At 41.2% G+C, this 16,695-nt stretch overlaps 1 protein-coding gene across 1 annotated transcript; it reads left to right on the top strand.

Moving 5' to 3' along the window:
* Nucleotides 1-1,073: 1,073 nt before the first annotated feature.
* On the top strand, nt 1,074-14,554 carry LOC146076038 (uncharacterized). Its single transcript, XM_083185831.1, has 4 exons — nt 1,074-1,117; nt 6,129-6,397; nt 13,108-13,383; nt 14,432-14,554. The coding sequence occupies exons 1-4, from the start codon at nt 1,074-1,076 to the stop codon at nt 14,539-14,541; spliced, it is 699 nt and encodes a 232-aa protein (XP_083041957.1). The 3' UTR covers nt 14,542-14,554.
* Nucleotides 14,555-16,695: the final 2,141 nt, after the last annotated feature.

The following is a 16,695-nucleotide window of genomic DNA, read 5'->3' as shown; positions in this document are numbered from 1 at the left end:
CACTGCAAATAATGAACACAACTTAATATTAATAATACAAATACACATGTCACTTCGACATGTATCAATTAAACCACACATTTGGGGGAAACAAAAAAAACATTTATTAAATGAACTTATCAAATAAATTTCAAATCGCCACAAAATAAAAGGTAGCATAACAGGAAGACAATTAAATAATATATAATAAATCCATGTATTCTAGACATACATAGCCACAGCAGAATCATTAGGAACACATCAGATGGCTTCTCAACAAAAGTATAGCACCAACACTTCAAGTACAGCAGACAGTAATTGTAGCCGAAACAGGGCAACAGGGGAACCAAACATGACATTCGAAGCGAGGGCAAATGTGGGTACCCTCTGCACGGAATTGGACACAGGAAGCTGACACACACAGCTCAATGAAAGATTTGGGAAGACATAAGGGTGGAGATTAATGCGGACACAAGTTCATTTGCGGGCACGTTTGCCCCTGGCAGGCTCCTTGCCACGTGCAGCAGCTCTTCGCCCATGGCCACGGTCAGATGGTGGGCCAGGTGGAGCAGATGCTGGGGAGGGGGTGGATGGTCTTCCCCCTCTGGCAGCAGGGAGTGCTGATGGTGGTAATGCACCAGAAACGGATGACATTAGGACCCTATTGCTGGCAACTAGCTCCACCATAAGCTCATTATGGTGGAGGAGGAGGTCATTTTGCCGCAGGGCTTGATCAGACAGCACCTGCAGGCTAGCAGCAATTGACAAAAAAGGTTATTCACAAGGAATAATCAGGCGCCTGGTATAGAGCTGATCCTTCAATTGAAGCAGCTGCTCAGGTGTGGGGGTAGTCACTCCCCACTTTTGGAAGAAAAAAAGGGAAGACACGCACTAGGCGAGTCGAGCAGCGCTTAACACAATGAATACTACCAATGGTAAAAATTGTAACAATTTTACTGTTAAAAATGCACATAAATAATACAATAATGCAAATAAACAAAAGGAAATTAGGTAGGGAATTAAACGTAAATTGGAATTAATGTAACCAATATTAAAAGGATAAAATTGAAGAATATGAATGAGTCCTCGCCTCAATGGACACAACTGTAGAATATATGGTTCACTTATTGAAGGTCGGGTAAGTGCACATTACCAGAGTGAACAATGATGTCCCACGAAAATTGTAGCAAGACTGGGAATCCTCACGATGTAGGTGGCTAGGTAGAGTAGCCACTGGAGGAACCAGGTGAATTCGGATGGAATCAGTCCTCTTATTGAACAGCGAGAGAAGATGGTAATTCTTGGTCTCAAATCGCCGGAGGATCCAATACGAAATACCCAGTCGGTGTAGCTATGGTGGGTTATGGCTTCCGTGTAAAATAGAAACTCACACTGGTATGGATGTTGTAACCAGGAGTTGCTAACCACGGTGTCGGCCGTTTGAAAAAACCACAATGGGAAATGGAGATGGTAGCGTTCACATATAGTATAGTTGTCCACGGTAAAGTCCAGAGGCTGAGGAGAAGCACCTAACGCGTTTCACTGCGTCCTGCAGCTTTATCAAAGGTGTGGGGACCTGGTTACCAGGTACAGGTATATATACCCCTACTAATGGGGGGAGTCAGTACACCTGTGGAATACACTGATAATTTTATTTCATAAACTATAATAAGAATTGATATGAAAAAGGGAAGGCAGACATACATCCTAATTAAAAACTAAAAACATTTAGTATAACATGAAAAAACCCAATGGAAATCCATAAAAAGGAGTTTTATTTATAATAATGATTCCGGTCACGTGACCAGAGCCAGATCACGTGATCGGGAGAGTGACAGCATAGTAGGAAGAAATACATCTTTAAATCATCATGCAGAAAAGATCTCACTCTGCCAAGAGCGAGATGGTGTAGCGCATTATAGTCAGAGGGAAGTATATAGAGTTAAATACCACAGAACTCAAGCATAAGCGTAATTTCAGACGGTGGAACGCATATGCGTTCCACCCATAGAGGCGGATAACCTCCGCTTCCATTCCGGAAGTAATACATACGTCAGTGCGCTCTCTACATGTAAGGAGGACGTCAGCGCTATCACACCGGAGATGTAACTATGGTGATAGTTAGATTGTATACGGCTGGAGACATAGCTGGAAGCAATAGGAGGTCACATGACCCTGCGTCATACATTAACGTTAACGGAACTGACTAACTCACATGTAATGGAGCGCACATGCGTTCCAAAATAATGTCACATGATTCTAAACATTTTTTCATAGAATAATATTTAGAGGGAACGAATGTTTTGCAACTGGTCTTATACAATAAGATTATTATTTGGATATTTTAAAATATTTTGCTAAGTGATACTTAGGAGAGGGGGAGAGGGGGGGAGGGGGGGAGGGGGAGAAGGGGACAACGGGAAAAAAAATTGAATAAATGACACAATGGTTGTAGGGTACATAACAACGAAAGACATAGCTTATGGTGTCCAAATATTGTAGAGTTACTTAGATAGATATAAAATATATTTATTTATTTTATTGTAGCTCTCATCTAGGGAAATTTATTTTGGCATTGCCACATTATACATATTTTTCATCTATTTTTATCAAAAAAAGAGAGACCCTATCAGGGAAATGTCAAAAAATATATATGAAAAAATATATATATATCTTGTATGTGTATAGAGAAATGGTTCCTCCTCACATATAGATGGAAAAATAATAATGATGGTGTAAATCATTATACTGTGGTATGGTAAAGTATTTTATATATACCCATTATTTCATTTGGAACTATAGCAGCTAGAGAATTCAAATAATGAAAAAATAAGAGAAGACATATATATATGTTTGGTATAACTAAATTACCCTAAAGGACAATATTAAGTTCCATTGCCTCGTTTAAACCCCTTGGAAAGAGGCAGTCCATTTTAAAGGTCCAGAAAATTTCCTGTCTACATAAAGTTCGGAACCTATCCCCACCCCTTTTTGTGGGTGGGATATGTTCCAGTCCTGTTAATTTCAGATGTTTAGGATCTTTTTCATGGTATTCGGAAAAATGTCTAGAGACACTATGTAGTAGAGAACCCTTGAGGATATTGCGGCGATGTTCGAGGAACCTAGTCCTCAAGGGCCGTGTGGTTCTGCCCACATATTTTAGATTACAAGGACAGGTGAGAAGATAGATGGAAAACGATGTATTACAGTTAATAAATCCTTTTATATTGATTTTCTCTGTGGGTGTATTTATTACAATCAATTTATTGGTTATAAAGTTACATGTAATACATTGGTTGCCACCACACTTGTAACACCCCAGGGGTTTTGTTGGAAGCCAATCTGAAGAGGTTTTGGAAGTTGTTTTGGGATCTTTCAAGCAACTGGGGGCCAAAAGGTTCTTTAGCGATTTATTTTTTCTGAAGATGAAAGAAGGTTGGGGTTGGTAACAACTCTCTTAATAGGGGATCCTGTTTTAGTATCGAGTGATTTTTTCTTATAATTTTTTGTATATCCTGATAGTTTCTATTAAACGTGGAAATAAATGAGATCTGATTTTCTCTTGTCGGAAGGGATTTTTTTGGGCGTTTGTCACAAAGGAGGGCGTTTCTATCTTTTTCTCTGCTATATTTATAAGCTTCCTGAACTAATTGGGACGGATATCCACAATCTTGGAAAGCAGTAATTAAATCCTTAGCTTGTTTATCGAAGGATACCAATTCGGAACAGTTCCGTCTGAGTCTTAGCATCTGTCCCTTGGGGATATTTTTCACCCAAGGGGGGTAATGGGCACTTTTAAAGTTTAAATAGGAGTTGGTGTTAATAGATTTTTGATAGTTGCTAGTTTGTATTGAGCCATTAGTGCTCACCAAAGTAAGATCAAGAAAATTAATTGTGTGGGGGTGAGAATCAAAAGTGAATTTAAGATTAAAGGAATTAGAATTTAAATGTGAAACAAAATTAGTGATAGATGTGAGGTCCCCATCCCAAATGAAAAACAAATCATCTATATAACGGCCATAGAGGACCAGATTCGCGCCAAAGGGGGAATCCCAAATCAGTTGGTCCTCGACCTCCCCCATGTATAGATTGGCATAACTTGGCGCGAATCTGGTCCCCATGGCCGTTCCCATCACCTGTAAATAAAAAGTGTCTTGAAAAAGAAAATAATTGTGTTTCAGAATGAAGGAAATAGAATCTGTAAGAAACCGCTGTAACTCCACCGTCAGATCACCATCCTCCCTCAATCTTTTTATTATAGTCTTGACACCCAGTTCATGTGGTATATTAGAGTAAAGACTCTCCACATCAAGGGTTAGAAAGTGATATGTCTCTCTCCAAGTGATATCTTTAATTAGGTTCAAAAAATGTGTAGAGTCACGGATGTGTGATCTGAGGGCGGTCACTCTGGATTGTAAATGGGAATCAACAAATTGGGAAAGGTTGGAAGTGAGTGATTGGACACCAGAAATAATAGGACGACCAGGAGGTGAAGTGAGGTGTTTATGAATTTTGGGGAGGTGATAGAAAATAGGGACCAAAGGGTGAGGATTAAATAAAAAGTAATACTCATTTTTAGTAATAGTAGAATCTAAAATGGCTTGATCAAGGAAAATTTTCAACTCCGAAATATACTTTTGAGTGGGATTACTAGATAATTGGGCATAAAAAGAAGGATTAGATAATTGTCGAAGTGCTTCATCTATGTAGCACATTCTATCCTGAATGACGATCCCTCCGCCCTTATCGGCCTCCCTGAAGACTATGGAAGTGTCACCAGTGAGACCGATAAGGGCTTTCTTCTCCCATGTTGTGAGATTGTCTCTAAATTTAATTTTGGATTTTTGTTTCTCAATAGAGCAAAGTGATTTAAAATCCTCAAGTGTTGTCTTATAAAAAGACTCGATACTAGTCCCCTTCGCCTTTATGGGGTAAAAATCAGATTTATTTCTTAGTTTTGATTTATCTATGTCGAAGATTTTTTTGGGGGAGTTGTTACTCTCCATCCATAATTCGGCCAATGTGTCCAATGAGGTTTGGTCACCACTGTCAAGGAGAATGGGAAATCCAGGGTCATAGTCTTTACAAGATTTTTGGGAGGCAAAATATCTTTGTCTACACAATGTGCGGATATATCTATTGAGCTCAACAAAGAGTGTAAAAATGTTGGCATCCGTGGAAGGTGAAAATTTTAAACCTTTTTGTAACAATCTAGACTCCGCTTCATTAAGCTTTCTCGAGGAGATATTATAATTACTGTATGTCCGATTATTGGATCTTAATTGATTAGAGTTCCTATGTTTGAGTCTATAGTTCCGAATGTATAAAGACCAAATTAGAGCCCTTTAACCAAACGAGAGAATTCAAAGAAAAAGATACTAGAGTTATGGAAAGACTTATGAAGTTCGAACAAGAGGTTATAGATAATAAATGCAAAAAATTTCAGAGAGACCTTACAGACTATCAATCGAATAATGTTCGGAACTATAGACTCAAACATAGGAACTCTAATCAATTAAGATCCAATAATCGGACATACAGTAATTATAATAAGAATAGATACTATGATAATAGAAGACAATCTGAAAAAATAAGCGAGATTAGGGTATATGATTCACCCCAGTACAGGGAAAAATACTCTAACAAATCAAAAAATACCCCACAGGATACGAGAAATTCCCAAAAAAGACCCTATCAGGGATCAAATACCAATTCTGAATATATTCACCAAGCATCAGGAGCCAGACCCAAGGACCCCACAAATAGAACTTCAAAAAACTCTAATATAGATCATTTTTTAGGACCCCGCCAATACAGAGAAATGGGAAAATACCAGGGGGGCGGCACACCAAAGAAAAGGCGCCATTCAAGCATAGAGGAGCAAGAGGAGGAAAGAGGGTTCAACGCAAGAAACTAATTTAAAAAAAACCTATCACTAATATCTTTAATATCTCCTCGAGAAAGCTTAATGAAGCGGAGTCTAGATTGTTACAAAAAGGTTTAAAATTTTCACCTTCCACGGATGCCAACATTTTTACACTCTTTGTTGAGCTCAATAGATATATCCGCACATTGTGTAGACAAAGATATTTTGCCTCCCAAAAATCTTGTAAAGACTATGACCCTGGATTTCCCATTCTCCTTGACAGTGGTGACCAAACCTCATTGGACACATTGGCCGAATTATGGATGGAGAGTAACAACTCCCCCAAAAAAATCTTCGACATAGATAAATCAAAACTAAGAAATAAATCTGATTTTTACCCCATAAAGGCGAAGGGGACTAGTATCGAGTCTTTTTATAAGACAACACTTGAGGATTTTAAATCACTTTGCTCTATTGAGAAACAAAAATCCAAAATTAAATTTAGAGACAATCTCACAACATGGGAGAAGAAAGCCCTTATCGGTCTCACTGGTGACACTTCCATAGTCTTCAGGGAGGCCGATAAGGGCGGAGGGATCGTCATTCAGGATAGAATGTGCTACATAGATGAAGCACTTCGACAATTATCTAATCCTTCTTTTTATGCCCAATTATCTAGTAATCCCACTCAAAAGTATATTTCGGAGTTGAAAATTTTCCTTGATCAAGCCATTTTAGATTCTACTATTACTAAAAATGAGTATTACTTTTTATTTAATCCTCACCCTTTGGTCCCTATTTTCTATCACCTCCCCAAAATTCATAAACACCTCACTTCACCTCCTGGTCGTCCTATTATTTCTGGTGTCCAATCACTCACTTCCAACCTTTCCCAATTTGTTGATTCCCATTTACAATCCAGAGTGACCGCCCTCAGATCACACATCCGTGACTCTACACATTTTTTGAACCTAATTAAAGATATCACTTGGAGAGAGACATATCACTTTCTAACCCTTGATGTGGAGAGTCTTTACTCTAATATACCACATGAACTGGGTGTCAAGACTATAATAAAAAGATTGAGGGAGGATGGTGATCTGACGGTGGAGTTACAGCGGTTTCTTACAGATTCTATTTCCTTCATTCTGAAACACAATTATTTTCTTTTTCAAGACACTTTTTATTTACAGGTGATGGGAACGGCCATGGGGACCAGATTCGCGCCAAGTTATGCCAATCTATACATGGGGGAGGTCGAGGACCAACTGATTTGGGATTCCCCCTTTGGCGCGAATCTGGTCCTCTATGGCCGTTATATAGATGATTTGTTTTTCATTTGGGATGGGGACCTCACATCTATCACTAATTTTGTTTCACATTTAAATTCTAATTCCTTTAATCTTAAATTCACTTTTGATTCTCACCCCCACACAATTAATTTTCTTGATCTTACTTTGGTGAGCACTAATGGCTCAATACAAACTAGCAACTATCAAAAATCTATTAACACCAACTCCTATTTAAACTTTAAAAGTGCCCATTACCCCCCTTGGGTGAAAAATATCCCCAAGGGACAGATGCTAAGACTCAGACGGAACTGTTCCGAATTGGTATCCTTCGATAAACAAGCTAAGGATTTAATTACTGCTTTCCAAGATTGTGGATATCCGTCCCAATTAGTTCAGGAAGCTTATAAATATAGCAGAGAAAAAGATAGAAACGCCCTCCTTTGTGACAAACGCCCAAAAAAATCCCTTCCGACAAGAGAAAATCAGATCTCATTTATTTCCACGTTTAATAGAAACTATCAGGATATACAAAAAATTATAAGAAAAAATCACTCGATACTAAAACAGGATCCCCTATTAAGAGAGTTGTTACCCCCCCAACCTTCTTTCATCTTCAGAAAAAATAAATCGCTAAAGAACCTTTTGGCCCCCAGTTGCTTGAAAGATCCCAAAACAACTTCCAAAACCTCTTCAGATTGGCTTCCAACAAAACCCCTGGGGTGTTACAAGTGTGGTGGCAACCAATGTATTACATGTAACTTTATAACCAATAAATTGATTGTAATAAATACACCCACAGAGAAAATCAATATAAAAGGATTTATTAACTGTAATACATCGTTTTCCATCTATCTTCTCACCTGTCCTTGTAATCTAAAATATGTGGGCAGAACCACACGGCCCTTGAGGACTAGGTTCCTCGAACATCGCCGCAATATCCTCAAGGGTTCTCTACTACATAGTGTCTCTAGACATTTTTCCGAATACCATGAAAAAGATCCTAAACATCTGAAATTAACAGGACTGGAACATATCCCACCCACAAAAAGGGGTGGGGATAGGTTCCGAACTTTATGTAGACAGGAAATTTTCTGGACCTTTAAAATGGACTGCCTCTTTCCAAGGGGTTTAAACGAGGCAATGGAACTTAATATTGTCCTTTAGGGTAATTTAGTTATACCAAACATATATATATGTCTTCTCTTATTTTTTCATTATTTGAATTCTCTAGCTGCTATAGTTCCAAATGAAATAATGGGTATATATAAAATACTTTACCATACCACAGTATAATGATTTACACCATCATTATTATTTTTCCATCTATATGTGAGGAGGAACCATTTCTCTATACACATACAAGATATATATATATTTTTTCATATATATTTTTTGACATTTCCCTGATAGGGTCTCTCTTTTTTTGATAAAAATAGATGAAAAATATGTATAATGTGGCAATGCCAAAATAAATTTCCCTAGATGAGAGCTACAATAAAATAAATAAATATATTTTATATCTATCTAAGTAACTCTACAATATTTGGACACCATAAGCTATGTCTTTCGTTGTTATGTACCCTACAACCATTGTGTCATTTATTCAATTTTTTTTCCCGTTGTCCCCTTCTCCCCCTCCCCCCTCCCCCCCTCTCCCCCTATCCTAAGTATCACTTAGCAAAATATTTTAAAATATCCAAATAATAATCTTATTGTATAAGACCAGTTGCAAAACATTCGTTCCCTCTAAATATTATTCTATGAAAAAATGTTTAGAATCATGTGACATTATTTTGGAACGCATGTGCGCTCCATTACATGTGAGTTAGTCAGTTCCGTTAACGTTAATGTATGACGCAGGGTCATGTGACCTCCTATTGCTTCCAGCTACGTCTCCAGCCGTATACAATCTAACTATCACCATAGTTACATCTCCGGTGTGATAGCGCTGACGTCCTCCTTACATGTAGAGAGCGCACTGACGTATGTATTACTTCCGGAATGGAAGCGGAGGTTATCCGCCTCTATGGGTGGAACGCATATGCGTTCCACCGTCTGAAATTACGCTTATGCTTGAGTTCTGTGGTATTTAACTCTATATACTTCCCTCTGACTATAATGCGCTACACCATCTCGCTCTTAGCAGAGTGAGATCTTTTCTGCATGATGATTTAAAGATGTATTTCTTCCTACTATGCTGTCACTCTCCCGATCACGTGATCTGGCTCTGGTCACGTGACCGGAATCATTATTATAAATAAAACTCCTTTTTATGGATTTCCATTGGGTTTTTTCATGTTATACTAAATGTTTTTAGTTTTTAATTAGGATGTATGTCTGCCTTCCCTTTTTCATATCAATTCTTATTATAGTTTATGAAATAAAATTATCAGTGTATTCCACAGGTGTACTGACTCCCCCCATTAGTAGGGGTATATATACCTGTACCTGGTAACCAGGTCCCCACACCTTTGATAAAGCTGCAGGACGCAGTGAAACGCGTTAGGTGCTTCTCCTCAGCCTCTGGACTTTACCGTGGACAACTATACTATATGTGAACGCTACCATCTCCATTTCCCATTGTGGTTTTTTCAAACGGCGGACACCGTGGTTAGCAACTCCTGGTTACAACATCCATACCAGTGTGAGTTTCTATTTTACACGGAAGCCATAACCTACCATAGCTACACCGACTGGGTATTTCGTATTGGATCCTCCGGCGATTTGAGACCAAGAATTACCATCTTCTCTCGCTGTTCAATAAGAGGACTGATTCCATCCGAATTCACCTGTTTCCTCCAGTGGCTACTCTACCTAGCCACCTACATCGTGAGGATTCCCAGTCTTGCTACAATTTTCGTGGGACATCATTGTTCACTCTGGTAATGTGCACTTACCCGACCTTCAATAAGTGAACCATATATTCTACAGTTGTGTCCATTGAGGCGAGGACTCATTCATATTCTTCAATTTTATCCTTTTAATATTGGTTACATTAATTCCAATTTACGTTTAATTCCCTACCTAATTTCCTTTTGTTTATTTGCATTATTGTATTATTTATGTGCATTTTTAACAGTAAAATTGTTACAATTTTTACCATTGGTAGTATTCATTGTGTTAAGCGCTGCTCGACTCGCCTAGTGCGTGTCTTCCCTTTTCTTAGCAGCAATTGACTGCTGGGTGCCAGCCATGGCCTGCTGGGCCTCAGCAATAGCCTGCAGGCTCCCAGCGATAGTCTGCTGGCTGCTGACCAAACCCTGCAACACCACCTCGGTCCTACGCACCCGCTCTGATGCCGACTCTCCCTGCTGCTGAATATTGCCAAGCACCTGCCCCCACGTGGCCAATTCAGCCGCGGTCAGTGGCTGCTGCTGCAGGGGCCTGGTACTGGTGGCAGGTGGCACAGACTCCTCAACCTCCTCAAGAGATTCTTGACCAAGCGGTGGGGATGCTGGTGAAAGAGAAAAATACAATTACAACACATTCCATGCAAAATTTGAACCAGCTACTTATGGCATGGCAAATAATTACCTTCAAGCAAAGAAGCCATGACTTCCGCTGGGGCCTCGCTGTCCATGGTGCTCACCCCCCGGACCTCCTCGACTGCAATGCAGCACTCTGCCATCTCTTCCAGGGGGGTGAGCTGCAGCTTTGATGGCATGGGGCCAGCCCCAGAGGTTTCTTCTTGAGGTTCGTTTTGAAGTCGTGCCACCTGCAATCAAAGTTTACATATTAATACATGTCACTCCTCATGTTTGCTGTAGCACCCATTGCAATCTGCACCATAATAAAACATGTGCCTCGTGACACCAAACTTAGATTATATTAAATTTGAAAAACAACCCTTAGAAGATACACTCACACTCACCCTACAATAACTATCAATTCAATGACATGGCAAACATGTCTGTGCCTCCAAGCAACGTGACCGCCCATTGACCAACTCCATCTAATATCTAATGTAAACATTACTGGTCTTGTACTGCTCAAATGTAACACACATGAACTTGCCTCTTCTTAACGTGCTCCGTCTCACGAACTTGTGGAGCCACCGCATTAATCTCCGCCGTTATGTCCTCCCAGATCTTCCATCTCCTTGTGTGTGTCAACCGGTCCTGTGGACACTCGATCCAATCCCGTGCGCAGGGCACCAGGATGGCAAGCTCCTGTGCTTCGAATGCCATGTTTCTGGTGGTTGGTTCCTCTGTTGCCCTATTTCGGCCACGACCACTGCCACCGCCACGGCCACTGCCACGGCCACCTGTCGCTGTACTCGAAGTGCTGGCCAGGCTAATCTGTTGGGAAGCCACCTGCTGTGTTCCCAATGCTTCTGCTGAGGCTGAAGATGGGCCAGTGACCGATTGGCCTGATGTAGATGGCCCATCTGGCTGCTCTTCCCCCAATGGCTGGTCTGGGTTGATGGGGACATAGGTGGTGCTGGAGTCCATGCGGGCAAATAGGTCCTGCCACTCCTGCTCTTCTTCAGATAGAGATGCAGACATGTGTGCAACCACATTGCATTTGTCTAACACACCTTTATATACTATTTCTGTAATTGGCGTACATCAGCGACACCCTGCGTTCCATACGACCGCGTTCCGTACGGCCGCGTCAACCGTGTGGCGCATAGGCCACGCCCCTAGCTGGGGAATTAAAAAAAAAAAAAACCTGGCAAACTTAGTAAGTCTGATTTAGTAGGTAAATGCAGATTTTTACACCAATGACCAAATAAAAACTGAGGTCAGACATGAAATGTATATGTGAATGTACATCTGTACTGAGCACTTGTTTGGTATGTAGTACAAATGACAATACCCATTCCATATGTAAATCCAGTCCACCACTTAGGCACAAGTAATCAGTGCTAGCATCCAAATCACATGTGAAAGGTCTCCAAATTCAGCCTTGATGCTAGCTACTTTTCATTCCACCTCTCTAGTGTGGGCCAGTAGAAGGTAAGTGCACACATGGCACCATGGCCTAATATTAGGAAAAGGTCTGGCACTATTTGCAAAGTTTCTGCTGCATAGCTTGCACTATCAACTAGCTGTTTAGTACCTTGTTGAGTTATGTTTAAGTGGCTAGTGATGCAGACTATTTCACATGTTGCTTATACCCATGTTTGGTGAATGTCATTGATTATATATAATGGGTTTCCATCTTATTTTACACTGTCTGTTTAGGAGATAGTAAGTAATGGGATGGTCTGCTAAACTATGCAAAGGTACAGCAAGTGTGGGTTTGCGATGCAATGGGTTAGCCGTCTGTTCTGGCACATACACGCTGTTACTGTCAAAATGAACAATAAAGTTAATACCAAATATCACTCTGATAAACCAATGACAGGACATGATCGCTTAATTTGTGCCATGGCAGAGCAGCCCCTTTTTCTGCAGCAGAGCTAAGGACACTGGTCGCCGTTATGGAGACCAGGCTTGGCCGTGTAGGGCCCTTTATAACCAATCGGCAGAAGCGGAATGCCTATGTGGTGGCCCGCCGGCGCATATACGCGGCGGACCATCGCACAGCTGGAGCGGCGGTGGTCAGACTTGAGGCGTCGCCAGCCGGATTTGCTCCAGCAAATCAGGGCCAGGATTGCGAGATGTGAGTGTTTATACATTAAATGGCCATTTGTACATGATTGCTTACATGACATTATTTAAGGCAATAAGGTCACCAGCCTGATCATGAGTTAAACATGGCATACACTATATGTGTGCTACTTCCTGTTTGACACTCTGTAATGGTCATAAAATATGTTATTGGTGAGGATTAATGCTTGTGATGCTTACAATGGCCCAAATGTCACAGCATACCTGCCATGTTACAGGCTGTGTTTTGTAAAAGCCACTAAGGAGGTGATTGTCTGTACATTTATCTCTACTTATAACCTTTGCATTTATAGCTTGATAAGGCTTAATACAAATGACCCCTAATTGGCACTTTTTTGTTTTTTCACAAACACAGCACGGGAACGAGCAAGACAGACCCGAGCAGAATCAGAGGCTTCCCAGGCCCAGGAGGAGGCGGAGGAAGTAATGGCCGAGGAGGTTGCCATTGAAGAAGGGGTGGCAGAGGAAGTGGAGGAAGAGGAAAGGGAGGAAGTGGAGGAAGAGGAAAGGGAGGAAGTGGAGGAGGAGGTGGTGGCATTGGAGGACGAGGTGGCAGAAGAGGCGGAGGTGCCACATGAGGAGGCCACAGAAGAAGAGGAGGCCTGTGAGGTGGTGCAGGCACCAGAAATTGGTATGTATACATAAAGAATCATTATTCCGTTTGTCATCTTCTATTTGCTATGTAGCACTGGTGATTCAATTGTTTTTTACAATACTATAAAGTGATAAAACAAACTGGGTAGCAACAGACACACTTAGGGGTTAGATAGGGTGGGCAAACCATCCCTTTCATCCAGGACACATATTAATGACACAGGTTGTGGGGATGGCTTTCAGGTCGATTTTAAGTGTCAATGAACCAGTGTAGTTAATCTGTATCCTGGAAGAATGGGATGACTTGCTCATGTAAGGGTTACATGTCCCTGCTGCAAGCATACAATCTGTAGCCTCATATAGGTGAGTAGAGTTTACTGGTGATTGATCTTTCTAAACTAGATTAAGTATGACACAAATGGAGTATGGACAGGCGTGGCTTATAATGGAGTAACAAGTGGTCAGTGCCCCTGGGCCCTTCTCTAGCTAACCACCCCCTGCGGGCTGCATGTATGTTTGGCACCATAATTGTGTGTTGATTTGGTCTTAGTAATGATTTTGTGCATGGGAGTGGGTTAGTGCTGCAGCTTCACCTAACTGGCATTATGACAATGATTTCTGGAGCAGACCATCAGCAGGCAAGCCATGCTTGATTGCACAAATGTACTGAGCATTCCTGAGAGTTGACTTACTCCCATGCCACGCTCCATCATATAACAGACACTGAACTTTGTTTGCTGAATTGGGATTGGTGCAGCGCGTGACATGCTTCTCAGAGCTTAGTCATGAGTGGGTTTGGATTCAGAAGGAGCACTATGACTGTGAGGTGTTCTACAGAGTAAAGGGTAGAGGGGAAAAAACAGGCTTTCCATGTAGTATGTATGCATGTATGTATGTATAGATGTATGTGTCATATATATAGTTATATATGTGTCTATATACATATATATATATATATATATATATATATATATATATATACACACATACACCTGTCACGGTGCATGTTTCAAATTTAGGTATGACTATGTTAAATGTATGCATGAATATCATTAGTAATTTTACCATTTTTGATTTGTCCACAGATGAGCCAGCCCAAGCACAAGAGGGTCTCCGTGGGGCCCTCTTACGTATACAAGGCCACATGCGCCAGGTCCTGGCGGAATTTGACTGGCTCCTGGATGGCGCTATTTAATTTTTATTTTTTGGGGGGGTTTAAACTCAGTTTTGTAATGTAAATAAATTGTTTATTACAGTTCGAAGTTGTCTGTGTGTTTTTTTAAAATGGAAAAGTATATGTGTAACTTGTTTATAATCTTTTCAATAAGCAAAATGTAAATACTGTATATAGATGTATGTTAGGTTCACATGCTGTAAGGGTTAATGTGTGTAATGAATGTAGTAGTAATGTGGTTCAGTATATATTAGAATTTAATTGATTCAAATAGATAACAATCCCTTTTTAATGAGGTTGCCTAATTGCCTAAGTGGGTCATGTGATCGCTGTGTGTGCTCTGAAAAATAGTGTTGTGTTTAGCGAAAATACTCTGCATCGGTGCGTACGGCCAGCTTTCCGTCCGTTCTAACGCGGTAAGACCGTGCTTACGCTGCAAGACCGTGCAAGAATCTGTACGTGTCCACCACACACGCAAGGTTTGTATGTCGTCCGTACACACGCCCTGTTCTTAAAGAGTGAGTCCGTCCGAATGCGGAGGACCGGTGGGCGTTTCTACGGACGATGTCCGCACGCCACCGCACAGCGTGGCGTGCGGACCGCTCCGTAGGAAATCGGGAAAGTATGCACCGATCAGAATAATGCCCTTGGTCATTAGGTCTACAACAACTAGGTCAACAAGCATTGGGTCGACACCACTAGGTCAAAATGCAGCAAGGTCGACATGGGTCTAGGTCAACATGACATTAGGTCAACACAAGCATTAGGTCGACTTTGGGTTTTTCAGTTTTTTGAGCCGACATGTGCCGACAGGCAGGATTTCATGCCCTACCATCCACTAGGGCATGGTGGGAGAATAAAATAGTGTGCTGAGCATAGCGAGGCACTGTGCCCAAAGCATGGCTAGTGAAGCGAGCGATGCGAGGGGATGTGGTGCACTTCAAACTGTGTCCATGTTGACTGTGTCGACATTCGGGTAAAAAACTGAAAAACCCCATGCCGACCTAATGTCATGTCGACCTTGACCCATGTCGACCTTGACCCATGTCGACCTAGTGGTGTTGACTCAATGCTTGACGACCTAGTTGTTGTAGACCAAACGATCCACAGCCGTCACCTTTCAGTCCTTTTCTCACCTATGCCAGCATTTTTCCTTTTTCCTCCCTGCACCATCATCTCTTCCCTTTTCTTTGTTCTAGCCTTTCTGTCCATACTGTATACACCAGACTACTGGATCTGTACAGTATATCCTCACCAGGCTCTGCCCACAGATAGAGGGTCTTTCTGAACACCTTTGGTGTGCATCAGCCTTTCTAGCCATCCGTTGTTTGTTCCAGCCTCTCTTCCTATTGCCTGTCACCTTATCTCTACTTAGATAGGGTGACAGGCACCTTCTGCCTCTCCCTGTCCCCCTGTGTATCTCACTTTTACTCTATGGTTGTCACCCACTGCAGCTCCCTGTCACCATCTGCCTCTCCTCATCACACTTTGCTTCTCTCCATATCACCCACTCCTTCCTTTCTCACTCTCCATGTCACTTACTATCTCTCCCCAGTGTCACCAACTATTGGGTGTCACCCATTGCCTCTCCCCATTATGATTTTTGCCTGTCATCTACTGAGTGTTACCCACTGCTTCTCCTCAGGGTTGCACACTGCCTCTCCCATTTGTAGGAGGGGGCAAATTTTTAGTTTGCAGGGGGGCGCCAAACACCCTAGCACCGGCCCTGTATCTGGCTGGACATTTGCAATACTATATAAAGCACTTTTCATTGTGTATCAAATGCCTACTTCTCTATATAGTTAATATATAAACACAACCAAAACGGATGTGTATTGCCAAGCTCCAACGTAAGAATACTTCAGACTATGGAGGCTTATGAGACAAGCTACTGGTGCAGGTCATTGCCCATTATTTGTTGGAAAATGTAACTATTTGAATTTGTTTTTTCCTGCTGGAAAAAAGTTTTTTCTCATCTGCACTAAAATCATCATTAAGAGAGATACCATTTAAAGTTTAGCTTTAAAACCTATATTCTTGGTTTAGAGTTCCCCCTGATGAAGTAATTTATGAGGAAACGCGTTGGGTATCATTCCATCGTGGAAAAACTGAATTAATGAAACCTATGTCTGAATACATTTTAATAAATGTTTAAATTGATTGGTCTACCGCTGA

The sequence above is a fragment of the Crinia signifera genome, chromosome 1 (genome assembly GCF_055691185.1).
Source record: "Crinia signifera chromosome 1, ASM5569118v1, whole genome shotgun sequence".
Classification (NCBI taxonomy): Eukaryota; Metazoa; Chordata; class Amphibia; order Anura; family Myobatrachidae; genus Crinia; species Crinia signifera.
Note: the sequence above shows the minus strand (reverse complement) of the source record. Positions and strands in the feature narration are given on the sequence as shown.

Bases quoted from the DNA above. Each gene is read 5' to 3' on its own strand.
- LOC146076038 (XM_083185831.1), top strand. From the start codon at position 1,074: ATGGACACAACTGTAGAATATATGGTTCACTTATTGAAGGTCGG. The intron at 1,118-6,128 runs GTAAGTGCACAT...TCTCCTTGACAG, and splicing joins GTTCACTTATTGAAGGTCGG to TGGTGACCAAACCTCATTGG. The intron at 13,384-14,431 runs GTATGTATACAT...ATTTGTCCACAG, and splicing joins GGTGCAGGCACCAGAAATTG to ATGAGCCAGCCCAAGCACAA.